This window comes from Cibotium barometz, chromosome 1 (assembly GCF_041138505.1).
Source record: "Cibotium barometz isolate CiBa-2024 chromosome 1, ASM4113850v1, whole genome shotgun sequence".
Classification (NCBI taxonomy): Eukaryota; Viridiplantae; Streptophyta; class Polypodiopsida; order Cyatheales; family Cibotiaceae; genus Cibotium; species Cibotium barometz.
In genome coordinates, this window is record NC_141046.1 from 55,177,903 (window position 1) to 55,205,357 (window position 27,455).

Consider the following 27,455-nt stretch of genomic DNA (forward strand, 5'->3'; position numbering starts at 1 on the left):
ATCCAATTCCCACGTCGTCTCCCAAACAAAACAAATCCCCACCAACTTCCTCAGAGCTGCTACACAATTCCCCATCAATCCTCTCATTCAATCTCCGTCCCCTATGTGCTCCCAATGCGCCTCCTTGTCGACTACTCATGCATGCCAGAGTTTCTTTCTTCATTTGGCCGGGCTGATAACGGCTAGTTTCATTTTAGCAAGTGGCCACGCAACAGCCACTTTACTCTTAAGGTTTCGAACATACCTTACGGGCTTATTGTCTTCCTGGGGTTTGAGATAAGCACATCCATTGGACATATTCACACGAAAAAACCTATCAACGTCCCCGACCTAGAGCATCACAACCCTCCACCACCAGACAAATGCGGCTCCAGGAGGTTCTTCGACGCCATGACACACTTCCATCATTAAGGCCATATATTCTCTCGGCCATCAAATCCGTACCAGCTAAGGGCATCATTATTAGTTGATCATGACTAGTTTCTCTTGTACAAGGTCGCATGCTGATATACATCTCAAGACACTCGTGATAGTCGTTTTTCCTTTTCTCTCAATTAATTTTTCCATGGCTCAGTATATCAATGTATCATTGTATCGCTTATGGTCTCATAGACCCTTGGGGTCTTTTGTGGACGTTTATAATACTTTCTTTCTTTCTCTGTCTCTTTTGTTTATGTTTCGTTTCTGTTTCTATTTTATTTTCCATTCCATGAGATATACCATGGACATTATTGTATCACTTTAGACTCATAGGCCCATTGGGTCTTTAGTAGACACTTAATATATCCTTCTTTCTTGGAGGAGGATGGTCTCATTATATGAGTCTTGCACTACCTTTCCCCATTGTAGACATTGGAACCTTGTATCAGCCCCAGAGCTACTTGTACTCACCCCTCACTGACACTCCTTTTCTTCCATGACTTTGAATTTTTCATGGAGATATTGTACTACTTTGTTGGTCTTAAAGAACCCTTTGGGTCTTTTGAAGACATTAATATATATATCATTCTTTGTCTCTCTAAATTGGAATCTCTAAAAGAGAAAATAACTGGAAAAAAACACATCAATCACATGGAAAGGGAAAATCGACAGCATACACGGCAAGGAAGCAAACCTGGAAGACTTATTGCAAAGCTTTCTTCATACACTGAACCTGCTGCCTCGTGCCCATCAGTAATCAGTTCGAATATAGCCACACATCCTATCAAAGATCTGAATTGATCACTCAAGTCTCCTTGAGCCCGTCTTCTCCGAGCATTTTGCAGCTGTTCTTTGAACCCGCGTTTCGCTTTCAGTATTTGGGTACTTGAGACTGGGTTATCAAATCTAAAAGGTGTGTACGGCATTCCAGAACCAAGGCATGAAAGGATATGCAACACTTTCTGGCGGACTAGAACAGATTCACTTTTGGCGGCATAGGATGTCTGAGAGAGTTCTACCTCTGCATAAGACTGGTAAAGAATAGGAGAATACACCTGTATCTCCTGCAACAGAGTTGTACAGAGAACATATTTAGACAAGAAGCATTATAACGTATCTACAAAATTACAGGAAGCACACACACTACCAACTTACTAGCTGCAATAGCATGGCACAAACCTCGGGTAGGGAGCTCAATGATGCCAATGTGGTGTCAAAAACCTTCCGGGCTACTTCAAGGTTCCCAAAAGATGCTTCAGCACGTGCATACGCTCCCCACAGAAGAACAGCCTATTTCCTCATCAGACCACGGCATAGTCAGAAAACTAGTTGCAAACATGACCACAAAAACCTGCAAGTCAAGCCAGAGAGAAGAAGAACACCTGGCGGTCATTCCTTAAAAGCTTTTTGGCAAGAACACGAGGTCCATGAGTGCGTACACTACCACCAGCCTCATCAACAGCAATTCTATGACCCTCTACAGCCAGAAGCTTCTCTTGCAGCCAGAAATTATGTGGGAAAAGCGGCCGTAACAGAAGCAATGCATTGGCCAAAAAGTTGGATCTTCCCTCACTTTCATGCATCCATTCCACTCCACCCACAAAGTTTTGGAAAAAACCATCCCTTTTGAAACCTCCTTCGGATGATAAGCTTGCACTCTCCATCTCCTCAAGAAGAGGCCCAAAAAGGTGCTCTACAGCTTCCATCCTTTCCTTCCACTTAACACTATTTGAGCAGCACCTGCACATGTTTGGATCCAACCAATTTAGGCCCTTAACAGACAAAGACCCGTCCATCCAACAGGCAGGCAGGGTTGGACAGAGGAGATCCCCCCTGTATTGGCGGGGATTATGTCCATAACCCTCCTTATTTTTGGATGACAAGCAAGGGCGTATTAATTTGGCTAATTAAACTTATTAAACTTAGGACTTCAACCCAGAAGCGAAAACCCTGGATAAAGCAAAGTGAGTGGTTCCCTTACCACTGTGGATAAGGCCCGTCGCAAAAATCGGTGAATTGGTGAATCAGGTCAAGACGGGCATCAGCCGTTTTAAGAGAAAACAGGCACTCCCGGATATCCTCGAACAAGACAGCTCTCTCCAGCTGCTCATCCTCTTCCTCTGCTTCTGGCAATAGCTCTTCATCATGGGCTGCCTTCACTGCTCTTCATGCACACAAACAATTCCACCCAAAAAATTACAAGCATCATGCGTGCTCTCAAGCAAAAGAACAGCCACCATATGTCAGCCACATGCTCAAAGGTGTACATTAAGAAACTTACAATTACTTTTACGAATTGGCAGCCATTGCACAGAATCCCGGCTATGTTCCTCTTCTGACCAGCGTCTCCAAGTTGCCGTGTCCTTCACCTCCAACTCCTGTCCAGATTCAAGGCTCAAACCTAGCTGCTCGAGTAGAATTGTGTCATTTTTCTCATCTTCTTCCATGTCTTTGACCTCTGCATTCTCATCATCTTCCTCGACTTCACCATCCACCAAAGGCATTGGTTCATCTTCTAGTTTCACATCCTTGGGAAGGGGCTCAGACCAGCCTGTCCACCCTCCTGTTTCTTTCTCATCATCCATATCATCATCAACTTGACCCATGGCCACAGCGTTCTGTATTCGCTCTTCCTCTTTCTGTAGCCATGCTGACCAGCCAACTGCTCCATCCTCACCAACCCTTGGGGCTCCACTATCCCAAAACTCGTTGAAGAGCCTCTTCTTACTCCTCTCACTTACGTCTATGGGAGGAGGAAACATACTATACTCAACTTGAGCCTGAAGCAAACCGATTGCAAACTCATGGTGGCCTGTCTGCCACTCAAACCGGCAAAGGTCTACAAACAGAGAAACCAAATTTTTCTCTGTCTCAACTGCATTGCCTTCTTCAATCTTTTCTGCATAATCCTGCAAAGCCAACAAAAGAACATGTTGTTAACCCAAACCAGGCATACCTTTGTTAGCAAACAATTTCTTGTATGTTCAACTGTGAATATAATGGATTCGGAACATTTAGTTGGTTAAAAAGTCTGTGTGTACACACGTATGCTGGATGTGTGGAAGTAAGGCTGGGTTCAGATGCTTCTGGGCAAAAACATCGTGCACGCACATGTCACATCCTGATTTTTTAACGGACAGGTGCAGTCACGAAGGGCCCCTGCAAGAGGAAGCAGAAATATTGAAAACCCTTGGCCGGGCATAGGGTGAACCACTTGAACTCCCACCATTGAGTAGAAAACCTGGTGCCCCACTTGTGAGAAGGACAAAGATGTGAGACTGATAATCCATCACAGAAAAAAAAAAAAAAAACCTTTGCAGTGAGGAGTGAGACTACATGCAGCCAAAAAGATCTGTCACTAGATACCGGCCGCCTTGGCCCTCGCCATCCGCCTCCATCAGCACCCCCTGCGCTTCTTTTCACCCCCCCTCTGAGCTTCCTTCAGCCCCCTCCTCCGTCATCGCTTGCTCCTCCCCCCTCGTTTCTTCCTCTCACCGCCTCCTCCTTCCCTTGGCCGCCCCCTTCTTTCCACCGCCTCTTCCTTCCTTTCACACCTTGACCCCACGCTGCCCCAGCCCTGGCCTCTCCTTTTGTCCGACCCTCTTCCTCACGATTCGCAGCTCTCTCTCTCTCTCTCTCTCTCTCTCTCTCTCTCTCTCTCTTTGGTTCGCTGTCCATGGTGTGACACCTTTGCTCTTTCGCTGCTCGCGCTGCGCGCTGGTGGTCTCTCTCTCGCTCTCGCTCGCTGCTCTCGCTCTCTCGCTGTTCGCCGCTGCTCTCTCTCTCTCTCTCTCTCTCTCCCTCTCTCTCTCTCTCCCTCTCGCCGTTCGCGCTGCGCGCTGGTGGTCACCCCTAGCTGCTCGCGCTGTCCATGGCGTGACGTCTTTGCTCTCTCGCTGCTCGCGCTGTGCGCTGGTGGTCTCACGCTGCGAACTGGTGGTCTGCACACCCTTGCGGTGCTGCGCCTGGCGCTGCCCTTCGTACCCACCCCGCCCGAGCTGCCCTGCTTACACTGCGCACCTTGCTGTACTGCGCTGCTGTGCTCGCGCTGTGCTGGCCTGCTTGCGCTGCCAGAAACTCTCTCTCTCTCTCTCTCTCTCTCTCTCTCTCTCTCTCTCTCTCTACTTACCTTCAGTCCTTTCTTTTCTTTTCCAGATAGTGTATCAGATGTCATATATGGTTGTAACTTTGGTCTCATAGGTCACTTTGGCCTTTTGAAGACGTTAATATAACATTTCATTTCATTTCATTTCTCTCTCTACTGCGCTCCCTCTCTCGCTCCTCTCTGCCTGTGGGAAGCACTGCAGAATAATCTCAAGGAATGGCTCCGAGTCTCCAAGAGAAGCTCGAAGCCCTCGAGACGGAAATCAAGGCACTAATCAAGGAGAACAAGAAGACATCCGATTCCAACCTCAATGAGGTGGAGAACAAGTTACACCGGCACATCATGGCCCTCGAAGTACGGGTCACGGAACTTGAACAAGAGAACACGGCACTCAAGGAGGAGGTGAGTGCACTGAAAGTGGAACTGGTAGCCGTCAAGAACACCGAGAAGGAAGAAGGGGAGATCAATGGCAACACTCGCACGGCCATCAAAGAAGAGATCTCCAAGGAGATCACAAAGGACATGGAGGGGAAACTTAAAGCCAAGCAATCAGGATGGGTGAAGAAGAACATCCGTAAAGAGGTGAGGGAGGAGACTCAAAGCAAAGAACACCAAATCATTCACACCACCATTGAAGAGGAGAAGATGAGTCAGGCCCGCCGCCTCAACATTCGAGTCACAGGTATAGCCGAGACACCCGACTCCACTCCCGAGAAAGATGGACAGCTTCTATGCATGAAGCTCGGCTACAGGGAAGAGGACCCTCTCCCCTTCACCAAAACAAGACTCAACACGCAAGCGAGCCCTCATCCTACAGTTTGCAGGAGAGACGGAGAGGGCCACCTTCATGAGGAAGAGGGTGATTCTACGAGGATTACAGGGAGATCCCATCTATTTGGATGACGACCTTACGAAGATGCAGATAGAACACAGGAAAACATGCATGCCGAGAGTCCTACAGGCCCGGAAAGAGGGCAAGAGAGCATTCTATCGCGATGGTCGTGTCATCATCGATGGCAAGGCCACCGATAAGCGCCAGGCGGCCTATGGGACATCGGCTATGGCAGATACATATAGCAGTTTGGGACTGCAATGGAGCACTTTGGACACATCCTGAGAGGAAGGAGGTCATGGAGGGACGGGACATCATACTACTTACAGAGACACACCAGAGCCCAGAGAGGGGGCTACCCAAAGTAGAGGGTTATCAGTGGGAGTCTACACACAGGGGGGCCACACGGCAGAGCACATCAAGAGGATCTGGAGGTATAGCGGTACTCTTCAGGCGAGAGCTACATGAGCACCTACGGGTGGTAGCACGTCACCAGGAGGCTAGATACATGTGGATCACACTGCAGCTCTCTGCAGACAGGGTGTTATACATTGCTCTCTGCTACTTCTCTCCTAAAGGATCGAGATATGCCATGACAATAGAGGAGGAGAATAGAGAGGGAGAGTCACCATATGCAGCCCTTTCAGATGAGATCATACACTACTCCAACCTCGGGGGAAGTCCTTATGGGGGACTTCAATGCACGGACACAGAGCCGACAGTGCGACATTTATGATTTCGAGCACCCCCAGGTGATGCACACACTAGAGGTGGAGGATACGGGAGCTTGCAGGGTGTCAGAGGACATGGGGCCGGATAACACCAGATATGGTCATCACTTACTTGAGTTGGGAGCCCGACACCATCTCGTTATTTATAACGGGAGAGACAGTGGCAGGATTCAGGAGCACTGACATGCTTTCCACGGTCAGGGGGCGGTAGCACAGTGGACTACATCATGGGGTCCATGGAGACCACACAGGCAGTGACATCTTTCACCATCCCCCCCTGTCCTATCGGTGCGGATCACACGTACCTCTTGCTGTCATTGGCGAGCTCCACACTAGCACCCACACAACCCACACAGGCATCACATACCACTTTCTACTTCACCCATGACCTCGAAGACATATATGAGCATCATGTATATGACGGGCTACTCCAGATGGATCCCCTGTCACCTCTAGACACACTCACCACTCAGATGTCATCTCTACTACATACGGCCGCCACCCGCAGCTTCCCCCATCATACACACATTGCGCACACAGATAGATCTGGGAGCATGCCCCAGAATCGGTGGTATGATGATGAGTGCAAAGAGCTATACAGACACCTCCGTGCCTAGAGAGCACTGGGGACCATTACACAGAGACAGGCGAGCCGACAGATAAGGACCCTCACACGAAGTGAGAGGCGTGCATATGAGGAGGCACAGTACTGGGATATATACCACCTACTCATGAGCAAAGATACAGCCACTGCATGGCGCAGGATGAGAGAGCCTTGCCCTCGTACCCCAATTGAGGATCCACACACATGGCACATATATGCAAAGAGCCTCTACCATATCCCTCAGCAACCGCCCATACCACAGCCACAGGAGCCCCGTCCTACCACTACCTCTACTTTCTTTACCGAGAGCTATCCGCCGGTTACAGCATGGGAGATCGGCTGACCACACAGGTATACAGAGTAAGCATCTTATTTATGCAGCTGACACACTGGCACCCTTTGTTGCTCACCTCTTTAAGAGGGCACTAGTGGAGGGCCTACCAGCTGAGTGGACTATGCACACCATCGTGCCTCTCCACAAAGCGGGAGACATGCTAGACCCCAGCAACTACAGGACTATCATGATTGGTCATACATTGGCCAAACTTTATGGTGCAGTGCTCGAGGCAGAGTTGAGCTCATATGCAGAGAAGGAGGGACTGTGAGCACCAGGGCAGGCTGGATTCCGACGAGCTTTCTCCACTATTGACCATATATTCACTCTGAGATGTCTGATCGATCAGGCTAGGGCACGGGAGAGGAGATTATACTACTGCTTTGTGGATTTTCGCAAAGCATTTGACACGGTGCCACGGGAGAGACTCTTCCAGCGCCTCCAGTCATTGGGGATCCCATCAGAGATGGTTTGGGGCATCTATGCTTTATATGAGCAGGTCCTCGGGCGCATACGATGTCCCGAGGGGCTATCTGATGTTATTGCTAGCACCATAGGTGTGAAGCAAGGATGCCCACTCTCTCCTACACTATTTGGGTTATACATTGATGAGGTGGCTGACTTCATTGTTCACGGTGGTGGGCACGGGGTAGACATCTCAGGTACCACAGTCCCCATTATGCTATATGCAGATGATATTATTTTGGTCTCTGAGTCGTAGATGGGACTACAGCATCATCTCCATGCACTCGATGACTTCTGCACACAGAGGGAACTTACAGTGAACCTTGGGAAAACCAAGGTCATGATTTTCCACACCTCAGGACCGGTTCGTCGACGACAGGCCATCTTCACACTAGCAAGAGGACAGGTAGAGGTGGTAGACTCATATGTGTACTTGGGGATTACATTTGCGACTCCGCCAGGAAGATTTACTATGACACATAGACTCACACGAGGGTCTGCAGCTATGGCCATGCTAGAGAGACAATGTCACCAAGCACACTTCGAGGAGCCCCGATGTAGTGATAGTAGAAATATGTAATGTCACTTAATGATTTTTAAATATGGTTCAAGCACCAAAATAAGGGGATTGTCTCTATGTCTATTCTTAATAGTACGAGTAATCTCAATGATTAATAAGTATTGACTCAAGGATAATATAGGATCTTGAATCCCTCAAGCGATAGTCCAAGATCGATAGTCCAAGGTCTATCATTTTGATCTAGGTTAGGGCACGAAGGGGTGGTTGTTTGACACACTAGTCACCCCTGCTTTGATGTATGCTGCAGCAGTATGGGCACCTGGGCTCGCCACCTCCACATGGTCTCAGATAGAGAGGCCTCAGATTCTCATGCTCTCACGGATGATCCACAGTAAACCCTCCGTCCCATATGACATTGTCCGAGCGGAGTTTGCTGCACCTCCTATGCTAGTAAAGGCCCTCTTCCAAACGATCTGCTTCATACAGAGGATCAGAGATATGCCATCAGATCGACTCTCACATAGAGCTTTTGAGGCATCCAGGCAGCTCGCAAAGAGTGGAGATAGGAGATCATGGTACTCACAGATGATACAGTGGCTCACTCAGTGAAACCGATCCCGTCAAGTGGGAATAGACTCCATTGGACACCCACACGCGTAATAGCACAACTTAATATCACAATTTGAAATGGACAACTTAATAACAACTGGAATTTGAAATGAAATGAAATGAAATAGATGGACACCAGCACTGGGGCCGGAACGGGCCGACCCCCCCCCCTCAATATATGATATATTATAGGGAGTATTTAACAAATACAATGCTCCATGGGTTCAAAGAACCAGATGATGTCCATGTACAAAAGAATACAGTACCAAACAAGAGGCTCAAAGTCGACGTTCGAAGTAGAGCGATCACTTGAGTGGTCCAGTCTCTACGGTCCTATGCCTTCACTGGAATCCGCGGAGAGCGCCCCACTGGTGTTCCAGGACCACGCACAAACAGGCGCTCCTGTACTACTCTCCCGATCTCGGCACCCATGGACCGTGGTTCTCCACAAGCTTGGACTACCCGGCACCGAACGGGTGTTAGTGGTAGAGAGAATCCTTTATCAGAATTACAACAAAATCCTTTACTTAAATCTGAATCCACTTACTTGCAGCTCGCTAATGGAAGACAAATACCCGAGGCGTCTGTGTGCAGCTACTAGAGATGGACACCAAGGCGCCGCAGCCTGTCGAGGGGGAGGAGGAGGAGCTGCTTGTGTAGAAGGTGTAGCCACCTGAAGAGGGGAGGTGCAGAGCCGCCTGTAGCCGCCTATGGAAGGGAGGCGCAACCGCCTGCAAAGGAGCACAGCCGCCTGCTGTGGAGGAGGAGGAGGCGTAGCCGCCTGCAAGGAGAGGATGAGGAGGCGCAGCCTGCTGTAGGAGGCGTAGCCGCCTGCAAGGGGAGGATGAGGAGGCGCAGCCTGCTGTGGGAGGCGCTGCCGCCTGGAGAGTGAAGAGGAAACCTCGCTGCAGCCGCCTGCAGTGCAGAGGTGGAGGAAGCGCACAGTCGTCTGAGGGTGAGAAGAAGCCGCCTGGCTACAGCCGCCTGCAGGGCAGAGGGAGCAGCCGCCTGCAGGGCAGAGGGTTGTTGCCGCCTGCAGGGCAGAGGGTGCAGCCGCCTGCAAGGGAGGAGGCGGCGTCGCAGCCTGCTGGAGAGAGCGCGCAACCACCTGTGTAGAGAGGGCAGCCCACCAACGTGCAGCCACCTGAGGAAGGCCGAGAGATGATGATCACCGGCTGTATGAGAGCTCCTTTGTAGGTGTTGGAGAGGAAGTACACGACCACAGCTGGCCGGCTCCCCAAGCTTGCATGGGGGCGGCCAGTTTCAAGGTGTGGTGTGGGTAGGTGGCCATGCACCCACCCCCACACATAAAGGGTTAAGTGTGGGGTTTCCCTCCCCACCTTGGCCCACACGTGGGTGCCCACCTTAAAATGAATGTGAACTTACAACCTCATAAAATTAAAGGTTAGAAAGAAAACTATTAAATAAACAAGTGCAATACACTTACCACCTGTTCACACGCAACAAAACTCGTCAAAAGACAGAGCAAACTTCACGACTCACTGGCAAGCGTCCCCGCTCAGTAAGTGGCACGTCAAACAGGCAAACACAAGAATACAAGTCATGCGAAAACAGTTCCAAACATGCAAAACATGAATGCATGTGCAAATAGTATCATGGACATATCTCCCGTTCATGGAACAAGTACAAAACATCTGTCGGGCACAAAAATGGCACGACAGAAAACATAAATCCCGGTCTTCCTATGGAGTGACGGTCCCATAGGTAAGACGGTCCCATAGGTAAGACACAGTTCCAGGCACGAGCCTCCCTATGGAGTGACAGTCCCATAGGCAAGACGGGGCACAAAAACTGGCTCTTCCATGTCGTGACAATCCCATGGATAGAACACAGTCTAGGTCATACACGGGTGGCACCAGTCTGGTTCCCATCCATATGACACCATCCTGCTAACACACGGGTGGCACCAATCTGGCTCCCGTCCATGTTATGCAAAAATACTAGCCCCTTCACATGAGACGCCGGCCCGGCCTCAAGTGAACGAGACACAAATCTGGAGATGAACCAAATGGTCGGCCGATTGGTGACACTCAGCATGGTCTCAACATAGATCACCTGCCACCTTTCCAGTATGATATACATGCACCACACATCCAGCTCTCTCATAGTGAGAGGAACAGAGTCCTTCGGCAGGATTTATGGCATCGATACACTCAGGAGACTTGGATTACACCCAGTCAGCCTTAACCGCCAAAGATCCTATACTACAGAGATCAGTTTATGCATATCTCAGCAGATGGATTCATTCAGCAACCCAGATATATGGATGTGTACACGCCTCACAGTGCTGGAGTGGCGATTGGCCAGCTCAGAGTGTCATCACACTAGCTTGAGATTGAGGCAGGTAGGGCAGCACGGATCCCCAGAACAGAGAGCATATGCAGACTATGCCAGGAGGAGGTTGAGAGTGAGGAGCATTATGTATGCAGATGCAGAGCATATAGTGACATTAGAGAGAGATACACCACCATCTTCAGTGGACATCCCTCACTCCGCCAGATCATGGAATCCGCAGACCAACGTAGATTTGGCCAGTTCTTGCTAGAGACAGCGCGCCATAGAGGCACTACTACGGACTCATACCACATGGAGAGGTGGGCAACAGCTCCAGCTCACTGATTTCTTCCAGAGATCTATCCCAGTGCCTAAACGGACACAAGAGGGGGTATGTAACACACGGAAGCTCTGGGGGTCTTCTTTCAGCCCTAAACACCACTTAGAACATTACTGATGCAAAACGCAGACATGAAGAGAGAGTAGAGAGAGAGAGAGATGGCTGGAAATTCAGTACATATCATAGAGTACAAAAAGGTACTTTTCTACAGCCCTAGGCTGCCTCATACAAAAGGTGATAAACACCCAAAATCTGGTCCTAATGCTGGACCCTAAGGACCCATTCCCTAGAGGAATGAATGTGATATGCAGCGGAAGTCTTTGTATTGGTTGATCCTGTCACACAATATGCTCACACCGTCTTCTGTATCCTGAGTTTCGTGAGTTTAGCAATCCATTTCATTTACTTCAAACTTTAAAGAGATGAGAGAGAGGATATGATAATTGTACACCAGATTGGGTCCCGAATTACCCACTGAAGGGCCCCCTATCCCGATAACAAGATAGTATTTGCTTTATTACTTTAGAGAGAACTTTGGACTGTAGATAAGCCAAACGCAAGATCTCGGAGGATCAAAGAGCGGCTAATCTGTACACTGCTGTAGAAACACCTCAATGACTTGATCTCGAGCCTATGCACTCCTCCCAAGGGCATGAGGAAGGGCTGCACACCTGAGGCTCAAAGAAGAAGAAGGTGGACTGTTCTACACACTGTTAGAATGCTGAAAACACATATGAATGCTATGTTACCTTCACCAGATGACTGCTGAATGTGTGGATGATGCACAGAAGGCTGGGCACTGATGCAAACAACTGTTTCAGGGCTGGAAACTGCTGTAGACTGAACCTTCAGGGCTGGAATCTGCTGTGGACAGAAACGCTGAGCTGTGGAGAGGGCTGTGGACTGAAACGCATGAGCAACAGGGGACTGCAGGGCTGCTGTACGGCTGGAACAGAAACGCAGCACTGCTACTGTACGGCTGTGCAAAAACGCAGGTCTATGCAGGCTGATTCTGGCGTTGAACTGAGGGTGAAGGGTATGCTGAATCTGGGCCTGAACTGAGTGCTGAATTCAGGGCTGAATGCAAGCACCTAGGGCTGAATGAAGCTAGGGTTTCTCAAGGGCTGGAGAAGCAAGCTTATGGGCTCTAGGGTTGGATTAGTCTTGGGCTGAAAGCAAGAAAGAGGAGAGCTCTTAGCACAATGAAGACTGAATGAGGAAAAGAGGCTCTAGGCAAGCCTATTTATACTAACTGGAGGTTGGTCATTTAATAAAGTTAATATTTATAAATGCCCAATAATGCAAATAATGATAAATAAATACTAATAAATATGGGAAAAATACCAAATAAATCCCAGTAAATTCCCTAAGGCTTTGGGGATGTTCTAAATGATGCACAGGCATATGTATGCATATTATGCAGGATGCAGAGTGCTTTCTGATGCAAACTCTAAGGCTTCTACTGACTCTACATACATGAATGATTCTCTCCAAGTGGGTTAAGGGACTTGACTGACTGACTGACCCACTAAGGCTGAGGAATGACCTACGTAGCTCGTGCCTGACTTATCCTGGACTGAGGATGTACAATGGGATCACGGCGTACGACAAATATCATCCTATTGGGTTCTAAAACTGTACAACTGCTGCTGATGATGAGCCATCTTGTCACCATGCACTGAGTGCAGAGTGCATGTGACATTCCCTCCGGATTAGCTTGGCGGCAGGTTCATGGCTTCCAAGTAGTCCGCCAATAACTGGGGGTACTCCTGGAAGAACTCCTCGTCGAGCCATACGGCTTCGTGGGTGCCTCGATCTCGGAACTTCGTATAGAACTGACGAATTCGTCGACTGGAACCATGCTTCCATCGATGAAGAAGGATCTGCTCAGGCTCAATAACTTCTGCCTCGTCTACCACGTCTGGCTGCTGTTCATCTGAAACATAAAACACTTCTGGACCAACATATGGTTTTCGCCAAGAAACATGGAAAACATCATGCATTGTCCAACTGGCAGGCAACTTTAACTTCATGGAGACATCACTTAACTTCTTAACTATTGGAAAAGGGCCAAAACTACGGAATGAAAGCTTGGGACAACGTTTGCCCACTTGTTTCAATCTCTGCTTCATGATACGCAAATAGACCCAATCCCCTTCCTTGAAGTGGACATCTCGTCTAGATTTATTTGCCTGTCTGCTATATGCTTCCTGAGCTTTGGTCAAGCGGTCTTTGACTGACTCAATAATCTCGGAAAATGCTTCCGTGGTTTTATTAGCCTCTAAAGATGGAGACACCATTCTCGTCAAAAGAGAAGAAAAACGGCGACCAAAGGCTGCTTCATATGGAGTCCGTCCGACACTGGATGAATGAGTGTCGTTCAAGATAGCTTGGACCAACGGAAGATAGTGCTCCCATTTGGACTGCTGGTCATGACAGTATGACTTGAGGACATCAAAGGCCAACTGATTATAAATTTCTGTCTGGCCATCTGTCTGGGGATGGAATGCACTAGACAACTGCAACTTAGTTCCAAAGTTTTCAAATAATGCCCTCCAGAAATGCGAGGTAAACTTGGAATCTCTGTTTGATGTTATGGTGCTAGGCAAACCACAAATTGGGTACCAATGCTTGAGAAACAGACGGGCTACGTCCTCGGCTGTGGCCGTATGCTTGCATGGGATGAGCATGCAGAACTTACTAAAGCGATCCACAATGGTAAAACACTGAGTGTTACGGGATCCAGTGGATGCTGGTAGAGGCCCTACAAAGTCCATAGATATGTCAATGAAAGGTCCGTCGGGAATAGGCAAAGGTTGAAGTAAACCTGCCTTCTTTGTATGGGGAACCTTGACTTTTTGACAAATCTTACAGGCTTGTACATGTGCATAGACATCACGCCTCATCTTTGGCCAATAAAAGGACCGTTCTAATTTCTCGAGGGTACTGTTGATACCCCTATGTCCTCCAACTAAGGAGTCATGGGCATCGTGGAGAAGAGCGGAACGCTTTTCCCGAGTAACACAGAGACGGTTCTTGTAGAACAACCAACCGTTCTGTACTGAATAGTGGCCAGGCTCAGAAGTGAGGGCCAAACTATACTGAGTACCAAACTCAAGGGAGTCGACATATTGGTCTTTCATACTATCCAAGTCCTTCCCCGTGATTTCGAGAATGGTAGCTTCTTGGACTGCCTGGATGCTGGACTTTCGACTGAGAGCATCTGCTATTGGGTTATGCTTACCAGGGATGTATTCAATCATACCTCCAAACTGTTGGAAGATTTGACTCCACCTGGCCTGTCAATCACTCCACTGGGCACTTGGCATAGTCTGAAGCCACTGAAGTGCTTGGTGGTCTGTTTTCACTGTGAAAGCCTGTCCATAAAGAAAAGGCTTCCAATGTTTGAGCGCTGTGATCACACCCAAAAGCTCTGTCATATACCGAATAATTCTTTGCGGCGACATCCAACTTTCTGCTGTAATATGCCACGGGTCTATTGTCCTGCTGGAGGACTGCACCTATGGCTACATTGCTGGCATCGGTGATGACCTCGAAAGGTTCGTCCCATGATGGTAACTTTAATACAGGTGCTTCTGAGGCAGCTTTCTGGAGTGCACGGAATGCATCAAGTGCCTTACCTCTAACTGAGACTTTCTGCTTGCGAGTCTTCACCCCCTTGAGCAAGTCGGTAAGAGGTGCTGCAAGGTTGGAAAACTGATGGACATGTGTGCTATAGGCCTGACAAAGACCTACGAATGAACGGATTTCTTGGGCGGTCTTAGGAATGTCCCAATCTAAGATCTCCTGAACCTTTGATGGGTCCAGTCTAATCCCATCGGAACCGATGATGTAGCCCAAATACTGAACTTCCTTAACACCAAAGATAGACTTTTTGGCGTTTATGTAGAGCTGATTATCTCGCAAAAGTTGCAAGACTTTCTCCACATCTTTCTCATGCTGCTCCGCAGTGGCTGAGAAGACTAGTATGTCATCAAGGAATATGAAAACACACTTCCCAATGTGGACTGCGAAAATCCTAGACATCATCTTATTGAACGTTGCGGGTGCATTTGTAAGCCCAAAAGGCATGACTACGAACTCGTAGTGACCACGCTCTGTCCTGAAAGCTGTTTTTGGAATGTCAGCTTCAAAAATGCGGACCTGATGGTAACCACTCTTGAGGTCGATCTTAGTGAAAAACTTAGAACCGTCTAAACGCTCCAAAATGTACTCTATCCTGGGCATAGGAAACTTATTCTTGATAGTGAGTTTGTTTAATGCCCTGTAGTCTACACAAAGGCGTGCAGACTTGTCCTTCTTTTGGACAAATAGGATAGGTGCAGCAAATGGGGAGGAAGAAGGCCGAATGAATCCGGCTCGGAGAAGCTCAGATAACTGCTTTTCCAACTCGCCCTCTAAAGTCTTGGAAAGACGATAGGGAAACCTGCTAGGAGGATCTGATCCAGGGACCAAATCAATGTGATGGTCCTCAAGGCGAGAGGGTGGGAGACTGGGTGGGAGATCGTCCCTAAGCATAATGTCCTGGTGTCTGGATAGGAGGTCTGCTAACTGAGGGACTGAAGATGTAATGGATGCTACTAATGAGGGAGGGGCTGTTTGAGCACGAACATAAAGGAGTGCTCCTTCTGCTCCCTTGCGGATAGCTCGTCGGGCCTGGAGATGTGAAATCAATGGGATGCCAAGAATGCTTCTATCCCCCCGAATCATGACAGGCTCAGGAAAACCTTTACAAATAGTAAAAGTGTCCTGCCCCCAATTGGGAATAGGCTCATACTGACGGAACCACTGAATTCCTAAGATCATGTCACACCCCAACAAAGGTGAGACGATGAAATCTCGTTGAAATGAGGCCTTCTGAACTTCAAAGGCAAACTGCTGTGCCTTCTGGGAAATGTGGGTGCGAAGACCAAGTGTAAACCCGTCCACATCCAGATGATATGGGACTAAAGTGCAGTTCAATTTATTAGCCAACTGGGGAGAGATGGCGTCTTCAGAACTGCCCATATCGAAAAGGACTACAAACTGTCGGCCCTGGGCAGAGCCATAAGCTCGGATAAGGCTCTTCTGGGCAGCATCGCTCTCACCCTCCTGCTTAGCATCAAATACCACAGATGGCATATGATGCATGGAAGGTAAAAGTTGAACTGCATTTGAGGTAGTAGGCGGGGCTGGAGGAGCTGGGGAGGCTGTGGCAACTGTGGCAGAAGGAGCTTTGGCAGCTTGTGCCGCTTGCCATTTGTGGCAATCCTTCTTACCATGCCCTATAATATGACAGAAAAAACATCTATTTTCTGACTGGTACTTCTTTTGCTTCTCTGGAGGAAGATAACCTCCAGTAATGCCTGCTTTAGCCTTTTCATCAGGGGTTTTCTTAGGTTCTTTATCCTTCTTACCCCCTGAACTGGAGCTATTACTGCTGTCCTTCTTAGCATCTTTAGAAGATGCGTTACCTTTCCCTGTCTGTGCAGCTGATTGCTGCTGCTGGGGTTTCGTACTGGGCTGAGATGTCTGCTTGGGCTTGCCCCCGTTGAGCTTCATTTCTTCGTTCTGAGCGAGAGTCAGAACCCGGTCATATGTACTTGGTTCAAAGTTACGAACTGTGAACCGAATGTTGGAGTCCAATCCACGAATGAATTGCTCCATCTTGGCCTGCTCAGATAACCCTAACTGCTGTGCTAAAGTAATAACCTTACCGGAGAACTGAAGCACTGGGGATCCGTTCTGTCTGAGTCCATAGAACTCGTCTTTCAGACCGGTCATGTACTGGGGCGGGAGAAATCTGGTCTTCAGGTCATGGACAAAGATGTCCCAGTCAAAGGCTGTGACACCTGTGGCCTGGTCAGTATGAATACTAGACCAATGCTGCCACCGAGTGACTGCATCACCAGTGAGATGGGGAGCCGCTAAGTGGACTTTGTCTTGTGGGTCTGTGATCCTAGCTAATGGAAAATGAGCATTAAATTGATGAACAAATTGATTAACTGAAGAATGATCACACTTACCATCATACTTGCTGAAATTCGGTTGACTGCGAATGATGGTGGTTGATGCTGCTGCGGGATGCTGGCTGGTGACACCTATGACTGGGGAGACTGAGGAGAGCTGCTGATACCTCAAGTGTATGGCCTCCAATCCACGAATGAATTGCTCCATCTTGGCCTGCTCAGATAACCCTAACTGCTGTGCTAAAGTAATAACCTTACCGGAGAACTGAAGCACTGGGGATCCGTTCTGTCTGAGTCCATAGAACTCGTCTTTCAGACCGGTCATGTACTGGGGCGGGAGAAATCTGGTCTTCAAGTCATGGACAAAGATGTCCAAGTCAAAGGCTGTGACACCTGTGGCCTGGTCAGTATGAATACTAGACCAATGCTGCCACCGAGTGACTGCCTCACCAGTGAGATGGGGAGCCGCTAAGTGGACTTTGTCTTGTGGGTCTGTGATCCTAGCTAATGGAAAATGAGCATTAAATTGATGAACAAATTGATTAACTGAAGAATGATCACACTTACCATCATACTTGCTGAAATTCGGTTGACTGCGAATGATGGTGGTTGATGCTGCTGCGGGATGTTGGCTGGTGACACCTATGACTGGGGAGACTGAGGAGAGCTACTGATACCTCAAGTGTATGGCCTCCTTTTCCCGTTGGTGTTCGAGTAACATACGTTCTCGATCACGCTCACGTTGGTGTTCCCGAGCGGCGAGTTCAGCCTTACGCCGGTCTTCGTCGATCTTGCGTTGGGCTTCCTCATAGTCCCGTCTTTCTTCTTTTTCTCTTCGCCTTCGGGCCTCGTCCTCTCTCCTTTGTTGTTCCATCTGAAAGAAGAGGGAGATGTAGTCGGGTGCTGCTGGAGGTGTAGAAGGACGTGCTGCTGCTGCCTCCAAGAGTTGGAGACGCTCCATGAGTAGCTAGTTCTGAGCTCTAAGAAGAGCTATGGTGTCTGTTGTAGGCGGAAGAACAAGGTCTCCTTCGGGGGAGACGTCTTCCGGCTGATGAGTACTCTCTCCTGTAGACATGTGGTGAAGTCGGTGGTCGTGCCGGAACGCAATCTAACCATCCGAGGATGCCCCCACGCTAGGATACGGTGTGTGTGGACTATCTGAATCTGATACCAATGTGATATGCAGCGGAAGTCTTTGTATTGGTTGATCCTGTCACACAATATGCTCACACCGTCTTCTGTATCCTGAGTTTCGTGAGTTTAGCAATCCATTTCATTTACTTCAAACTTTAAAGAGATGAGAGAGAGAGAGATGATAACTGTACACCAAATTGGGTCCCGAATTACCCACTGAAGGGCCCCCTATCCCGATAACGAGATAGTATTTGCTTTATTACTTTAGAGAGAATGACTTTGGACTGTAGATAAGCCGAACGCAAGATCTCGGAGGATCGGAGAGCGGCTGATCTGTACACTGCTGTAGAAACACCTCAATGACTTGATCTCGAGCCTATGCACTCCTCCCAAGGGCATGAGGAAGGGCTGCACACCTGAGGCTCAAAGAAGAAGAAGGTGAACTGTTCTACACACTGTTAGAATGCTGAAAACACATATGAATGCTATGTTACCTTCACCAGATGACTGCTGAATGTGTGGATGATGCACAGAAGGCTGGGCACTGATGCAAACAACTGTTTCAGGGCTGGAAACTGCTGTAGACTGAACCTTCAGACCTACGTAGCTCGTGCCTGACTTATCCTGGACTGAGGATGTACAATGGGATCACGGCGTACGACAAATATCATCCTATTGGGTTCTAAAACTGTACAACTGTTGCACTTCTGATGATGAGCCATCTTGTCACCATGCACTGAGTGCAGAGTGCATGTGACAATGAATGATTACAATGATGAGCTTTGAGTGCCTTTTATAGGCCCTTGGGAAAAGAGAAGTGCTGGCCGACCAGCCGACTGGCTAAATAAATCATACAATGCTATACCTGCAGCCGCCTTGCCATGTCATGATGCTCCTTCAGCCGCCTTGGTCTTTGGTACCGCCGACGTCTCCTGGAAGCAACCGACAGTACCCCTTCATGCAAACGACAGCATCCTGGTCTTCTCCAAGTCCACACTAGCCAATCTGCACTCTATGCTCCATAATCCTAGTTCTATCTGGTTCTTATACTCTTTTTCTGGCTGGCTGTTCTGGACCAACATCTGAGAATGTCCATGGCACTTTATGCACATGACATCCCCCTCTGCTAAACTTGATGACGGGAATCCAACCTGTTCTTAGATGACTGTCATCATCCCAATCTTTTCCCGAAGTCCCTCTATCATCCATCCATCCCCGGCAACCCTTTTCTCTGAAAACCCGGCCCCGTCTCCAAAACCACTCTGTCTCAGAAAAAGATCTATGCATCTGTTCCCTCCAATCCCCAATCCAAGTTGACTGTCAGAGGACTCCAACCCAGTGGTGAGCCTTGGAAGGATTTCCTCTTGGCCCGGATTTCAGCCGGCACTCCGAGCCTTGGAGGCCCGTGGCCACAAAGCACTAGATGGATCTTCACAAAGATGCGAGCCCGTGGTTTTAGTCCTGCATTTGAGGACAGATTCACAACCAGTTTACTTCGTGCTTGGGATCATCTCAAGCCAGCCCTCAGATAGATTGTTCCAGTGGCCTCAGAGGAGCAGCTTCGACAGCCTTTGATTTGGAACCCCTGATCCGTTTACCCAGTGGCCACATGCTAGGGGCCCGACCGCACATATCCTGGGGCGCCTTGAGCACGGGACCAGCCAAGTCTCTTGGAGATTGGGTTGCACACAGGCAGTTACCTCAAGAGGAGCAAGAGAGAGGCCTAACAGGGATCCGGGGTAGAGACATGCTCAGCATCGACATTGACTTAGTTATTCCTCCGGAGTGGCCGACTCCTATTCCAGTCCCGACCCCCCCGATATGGCTAGCCGTGTTCACCAGTCTCAAGATATTCTCGTGGCGGTCTATGGAGCAAATGAGGACAGTTGTCTGGTCACTTTTTCTATTGGATTACATGGCAGCTAAGAGAGATCCCTTGGAGGATTTCAGAGGCTGCACCTTGCAGAGGGTGAGGGTGATTGGTTTTCGGGCACATGCATGGCACATAGATCCAGCACCGGCCAAGGTGGCCAGGGAGAGATTTTGGCGGTTATGGATTTGGGAGTGCCGACCTCTCACACGGTTGCAGTGGGACCCTGGAGAGTGGACATGGCATGATCCCACAGATCGGGTGGAGACTCTGGATGCCCCTTTCTTTGCATATACAACAAGGCTCGGCGGCAGGATCCAAATGTCGGAGATAGATGGCACACCGGCAACAGCAGCACACTTGCAGTCTCAGGACCTATCACAGCGCTTCCTTTCAGATTTCTGGAAGAGGCTTTGGGACAGCTTTCGGTCGAGGAAGATCACTCTCTTCCCTCTGGTTGACGGCACACACGAGTTTGGCAATGGGTACTTGGCTGGCAGTCGGAGGGCGGCCAACAGCTTGCCCGAGGTGCAGCCACCCCCAGGAGTCTCAGCAACATTGCCTTTGGGATTGCCCGAAGGCTCAACAGATTTGGCAACGAATTCTCCGCATCTTTGCTATGGATAGGGCATCGACCCGGATTATCACTTGGGGTATTGTCGCTTGGGCCACCGAGGCTAGAGTGGTCAGGACTTACGAGGAGGATGGGGGAGGCCATGCCCTTCAGGTCTCCCGCCATCGTATTACAGTAGTACCAGTCATAGCCCCACCTGCACGTGTTTGGCATCCAGGCTCATGCCAACGCTGGGAGATTTACAGTAGCATAGCAACCTGGCACATCTAGCGTGCTAGATGTAGCAAGGCCATCGAGGGTACCCACACTCCACCGGCTCAGACCATCAGGAGCATATGGCTTGACATCATTCACACCCTCCGCGGTCAGTGGGGGAAGCTGCAAGGAGGTTCTGACCGCATGCGGAAGCGGCAGGAAGCCTTCTTGAGACTTTGGAGGCCTGGCCCTTTCCTCACAGATAGAGGCGGTGACCCCATTTGGCACTACAGACCACCTGTGTGGTTGTTTCCCTCCCCTCCCCCTGTATAAGATAGCCTTTTCTTCATAGAGCGGCCAGCCGGAGGAGAAGCATCTCTCCCCATTATGATCACTTGTTTCCCACCCTTATATGAGGCGAGTTTGTATTTATCCCTTCGTGGTTGTACTTAGCCCTTTGTGGCTGTTTTCTCTTTAACTAATTTAAGGATCTTTTTCCGGGGGGGGGAAAGCTCTAAACCTAGAGCCATATAAATAGTGTCTCCATATCTTCAAAGCATGTATGACAACATAAAGCTCTTTCTCTTGAGTAGGGTACAGCACTTCAGTAGGCTACAACACCTGAGCTTTATTGAGCTTCTTGCTCTCAAAAGCAAAAGGTTTACCCCTCTTGGAACAAAGATGCCCCTAGTGCAAATTTCAAAATCACTAAAATCAATATCAACTACGAATAGTTTGCCACGGGCTAAGACAGGTGAATCCTTCAACTTCATCTTAAGGCTTCAAAAAGACTCATCCACCTTTTCATTCCAATCAATAGGACTACTCGACTTGTGCCGACGTCCTCTAAGAAGGTTCATAATGGCAAAGTTAGCTTAGGATAGTATCGCACTTACTTCCAAAGGAAAACAATGAATCCCAAAAAAGAACGAAGTTGTTTGACAAATTGGGAGGGGGGCATCTCTCCGTCACTGTAGAATCTCCTCGATCTGAAGGTACACCTCAGGCTAGAGTGCTTGACGTCTCGCCCACCGCAACCGATAGGCTCTGTCTAGGGTGACTCCTAAAGGCCGTGATGGTGCAGCCCCCTACTGTGTATGTCATCTGGTCCTCCTCGGGAGGTCTTTGGACTCCAATGTTCCTCGGAGTCCTTGTCTGGTGGAGCCCTCCTTGTATCACGTGAAGAGAGAGACTCAAGTTTGAGGCAATGAATATGAGAGGCAGAAGTAATTACATGGCAACTCAAGTACCTGAGACCTTTGGAGCACCCATGGTTGAGGTGCTTAACTGAATTTCATTTTATAATGACACCAGCATCTACTACTGTAACCCTAAATGTATTGGTTACACTATCTTGGTCATACGCAATATAATGGGACTATCATTGATAGACCCTTTTGATTTTAAATTAGATGATAATATTTAAAAAAAATCATGTGCATGCACGTAGAAGAGCAAACCTTGCACCTGCTGTGTTCCAGGTATCCCCAAATGCTTCTGCATGTGCTTCTTCTCGCCCCTCCAGAATGATGCATGAATCACCTTCTTTTTTACATTGGTCTTTAAAGTCATCAGGGTGGCTATTTACCTTTATTCTCCAAAAGGATGTCACATGCATCACTACCTCCCATTAGATGGGTGTGTACAGACTGGGCTGGGGCTAGACATACTGACAGGTAGAATGCCCTAATGTGAACCCTCTTCAAGCGAGGAACGATGGCCAATGTGTGAACTACGAGTCTGGAAAGGCAATGTAGGGGTTGCAGTGACAAGGACAGGGATGTACTGCTATGTGTTTAACCATCTTGCAAGGTAATAAATGCTGATTCTCTCTTTTAGACTAAGCAGATCTTGGCTTGGGTACTAAAGCAATCCATTTTGTAAATTCTGACACAAAAACAGTTTTCTTGTAATGGCATTACTCCCATCCCCATTAGGTTGTGTTTTCATAAGGCTCCGACCTTCGAATCCCGAATGGTACAAAGAACAGATAATACGGACACAAGAAAGTTCTGTATTTTTTAGTCTGTGCACATGTACCGGTGTCTTTGTGCAATCCAAAAGTTGGTAAAATGGCTTGTACTCCTCACGACGCAGAGGTTTTGTTTCAGTCTTATTTGGCTCCTCCTCTCTCAAACAAGGCCCTTGTTGGTTATTACTCAAAGAAAAAAACCTCCAAACTACAACAAAATTTCCTGAGGCAAAAATATTTTTTTTACTCAAAAAAGCACTGCCAAAAATTGTGCAAATAATATAGTTACGAAATCACCTTCAGGTTGTGAGCAGAAGAATACGTTTGAAGGGCATGAATGTACACTTTACGTAGGGATGATACTGTAAAGAGAGAGAACTCTCCGCGTCTGAAATGAAGGTATCCTCTCCACAGTTTATAACTCTTGGGATTGTGCTGAATTGAATTCTCCCATTTCAACACCAAGGTCGATGTGGGGTCTTTTTTTCGGCATGTGTCCAAAAACAACAACCACAAATCCTCACTGAGGGGGTGGATTTCCAAAGCTTTCTCCAATACTGCAATCTTCTTCTCCACTGCCTGTTGCATACCAGCTTTCTTTGAAGCCGCCTTTATCAACTCATCCTGCTCGAATTGATTGGAAAAGGACATCATGAAAAAATTGTTTCCAGAAAACACGCGTGAGATCCTGATTAAACAAGAACTGTAAAAGAAAAACTGTGACTGAAAATGAAATGTTATCAAGGTTATCAAGCATTCAATGAAAACACAAAACTACACTTTTGCTTAAAGATTGAAGTCGAGATAAAAATACAACATGCCTCCCTTTAGTTTCTTTTTGTTTCTAACCATGGACCAGAAAACAAGATCATCTTACATCCCTTCATCAAGACAATGTGCATGATTGGTAATACGGCATCAGGTCTCACTATATGCGGCATGCTTGCATAGATGTAATGCTCTCTCTCTTTGTTGGTTAAAAGGATGTTTGTGCCCTGAATTCACATTGTGATTAAAAAAAATTACGACATTCAAAGATTGGAGTACACGCAGTCATAAAGCTGCAAACTATTTTGTGTTGGGGGCGCACAGCCATTGGTAAAGCCAAGCATGCCAGATATTTGCACTTGTGCTGGGGAAAAGCATATAAAGACTCCTTGAATAAGGGTCCATTACATAGGCATAACTAGAATGGCAATACTCGTGAGGTTAAAGTTAATTAATGGCTCAATTTTGGGGACATTCAGTACTAATTGAGTATTAGTAAGTCGCTAACTAATGAGCTAGTATAAAAAGTGACCTTGAATTAAGGATATTCTCACCTTTTTTTTAATCCCGGGAAAGAGATCCTTCCATTAGTTACCGAGCAAAACGAGCCATAATGGCTAAGTACAAACTCAGCTCCATAGAGGGGAGTGACAGTCAAGAAACTGAAAAGGAGGAAGGATGCTAGTCAAGAAACTGAAAAGGGGGAAGGCTATCTCATACAATTGGGGTTGGGAGGGGGAAAGGGGAAGATTGGGGGGGGGGGGGGGGGGGGGGTGATATAACCACACATGTGGTCTATAGTGCCAAGTGGGCTCACCACCACTGTCAGTGAGAAAGGGACCGTGACGCCAAATCCTCAGGAAGGCGTCGTGGAGCTTCCGCATAGAGTCAGAGTGTTGGCAAGATGCCTAGGGTAAGAGTGCGAACACACAGCTAGTGGGGAGAAGAGAGAGAGAGAGATGTTGACCAATCAGGTTATCAACACAATAGCAAAGGGATTAAGGGAATACAAGAGTAGTGGAAAGCATGAATTCATTATAGACATAGGTCTTTTTTATAAAGAGAACCCCTTTACATATTCTAAAGCATATATGCTCCCACCACCACATCTGCCTTATGCCAAACATGTAAGGCATGATTTTGAAGTTTGACATTTCCACGTGGATAGGGTTGTCTAGTAATTTTTCTTTACCCACATCAAATAGTCTGTGACCAGAAACCATGATCTATTGACCTTGTGTACAAAAAGGTAAAATGTGTGTTTGTACAAATAGACACTTAGCTTGAGGATACCTGGAAATTCGCAAAAGCAATCCACAAACTTTCATCCTGTGGACGTTCTCTTGTTAACTGGTTGAACTCTTTTGTCTTACGCATAACATAACCATCCCAGCTTTCTTCTCTAAGTGTATAACTAGATTCTGCCTCTTTATCTTGAAAATCAAAGTCCTCAAGGGACATAAAATCACCAGAAGGAACTGAAAAGGATTTCCTGGCTTTGGAACTGGAAGAATTCCCTCTGATTTGAAGTCTCCTAAAATCCTTGCGTCGCTCTAAAGAAGCATTCTTTGCAGACCAGTAGCGCCCCTCTGCTCTCACTTTCTCATCCATGGTGGCATCATCTTCCTCTGAGCGCATGAAACCAACTAAGGTGCATAAGGGCTTCCCCTGCTTGCTTGATCGGATCCTTATTTGGTGACGATAGAAACGAGGAACATCCATCCTGCACAGATTTCACACCATGTTTGTTCTGAGTATTTTATCACTGTATAGCACAACGAACGCAGTAAGTAGATGAGTGAACTTGTCTAAGGGCCTGTATGCATACAATGTGCTTGTTCCTGCTGTCAGAGAACCTCACGATAAGTTAAAAACTCACTGCATCTCATGACCAGCAATCAAGCCCACCCACCAAGTGCCAGCTATATGTGTAAGGGGCCTCATATGCATTGATGCACTCAAAACAAAAGAAAACAAGAAAAGGGGTGGCACCAACCTGTACAGGGAACCATACACCAGATTGTCACGGTCTCCACGTGCATCAAACGAATAGTCTTTGGTCTCTATATCCACCCATCTACTGCCACCATCCCGTTTTCTATGCAATCCCAAACCCTCTATGGCACTAAACCGCCTACTATTGTCTACTTCTTGACCTCCCAATTTCTTCTTTTTCTTGTCCTTTTTTCTTTCGTGCCTGTGGCTTCTCTCCTTGCTCCTCTTTCTTATTCCTCCTTCGCTCTCGTCCCTCTTGTCAGATGCCACACTGGCCTTTCCAAAATCCTCCTTGTATTCGTCCTCCGATGAGCTGGCAAGCAACCAATCTGCCTTCTGACGCGGCACATGGTCCTCCTGCTGCTCCTGACTCTTGAGCTCCTCCACATACCACTCGGGAATAGGTGTAGGTGCTGGAAGAAGGCCCTCTGAAAAGCTCGAATTCGACAGCCATGTATGGGGTTCACACACTGCCGACACTTGCGACCCTGCCTGCCATAAGACAAACTTTAGTGTTTTAAAAACAAACACAGGAATATCCACATGCCCTACATTCGAGGAGACCTAAACCTGCAGCTGCCGATTTTAAAACATACACAGGATTTATTCACATGGCCTACATGTGAGGAGATCTAAAGCAACACCTGGGATGTGGTGGTGGGTAGGCGCACTGATCCCAAGCATGACCCATCAAAGCCTGAAGAAATTTTTATTTGATGTGATGATTAGATTAATGGGTTGCAAAACTTGATTAGGGCAACAAGGCCGTGCAGATGGGTACTTTTCAGCAGCTTTGTTCATGCAATTTTGCAAAAGCAAGGGCATATTAGGAAGCTGATCATGCTTCCACACCTTGATTAGGGCAACAAGGCCACTTTTCAGCAGCTTTATTCATGCAATTTTGCAAAAGCAAGGGCATATTAGGAAGCTGATCACGCTTCCACACAGACTAAAACAAGTTATACAGCAACCAATGTATCGCAGCTTTGCACTCACCTGGTTGGCGACAGGAAAGAGCTGCGACGTTGATTTTGGTTTTGGAGATGAAGAGCCGATCGGGAAAAGAGGCTGCTCGTCCATGTGATAGCTTGAAATATGATAGCTTGAACTTCTTCTGTATCTATGTCTATGGATATATGTATGTGTATAAACTAATATATGTAGACATCTGTAGATACATACAAAGTGCTTATACCATAATTGAATGTATGTATGTATTTTCGTCTCTCCTCCATATAATTGTACTTTTTGCAAAAGGAGGCCTTAGTAGTATTTTCAACTTTACTAAGCAAAGAAAAAAGTCCTTGATTATTTGGTTCAAATAAATATTGATTGATGTTCATTTTTATAGGCTGCAAAGTAAAGGCTCCATTTTCAAGAGCGCATATCAATTAGGCTTTTGCTTTTTTTTTGTATCTTTTTTGTACATGCTACAGTCTATTTTACACATTCAATCCGCCGCTCCCACTTGTAGGTTGTTGTCAAGCAGGGATCGTCGACATACAACCTCTGCATTGGGACCCCTAACCACTCAACTACACAGCCGAGACTTTTCCTTATCATACCTAGCATATAAAGTCTTTTTACCTCTCTCTCTCTCTCTCTCTCTCTCTCTCTCTCTCTCTCTTTTGCGTGTTGCTTCAAATATGCATCAAATTCTTTTGAGATGTACTCACCTCCTCCATCCAATTCTTTTGAGATGTACTCACCTCCTCCATCCAAT

General features: G+C 47.6%; 1 protein-coding gene across 3 annotated transcripts in view; it reads right to left on the minus strand.

Moving 5' to 3' along the window:
* The window catches only part of LOC147642189 (uncharacterized), a 55,427-nt gene extending 28,522 nt beyond the window's left edge, over positions 1-26,905 (minus strand). The window contains exons 1-10 of one of the 3 annotated variants that reach the window (XM_086803522.1): positions 26,729-26,905; positions 26,377-26,429; positions 25,734-26,224; positions 25,031-25,460; positions 23,267-23,593; positions 2,702-3,329; positions 2,402-2,579; positions 1,803-2,160; positions 1,600-1,710; positions 1,115-1,484 (exon numbers count right to left, since the gene is read on the minus strand). In XM_086803522.1, the coding sequence (XP_086659648.1) occupies positions 1,115-1,484; positions 1,600-1,710; positions 1,803-2,160; positions 2,402-2,579; positions 2,702-3,329; positions 23,267-23,593; positions 25,031-25,459 (2,401 nt within the window). In that variant the 5' untranslated portion in view covers position 25,460; positions 25,734-26,224; positions 26,377-26,429; positions 26,729-26,905. The remainder of the gene's footprint in view (positions 1-1,114; positions 1,485-1,599; positions 1,711-1,802; positions 2,161-2,401; positions 2,580-2,701; positions 3,330-23,266; positions 23,594-25,030; positions 25,461-25,733; positions 26,225-26,376; positions 26,430-26,728) is intronic. The other 2 variants (XM_086803513.1, XM_086803504.1) reach the window with 2 other exon arrangements.
* Positions 26,906-27,455: the final 550 nt, after the last annotated feature.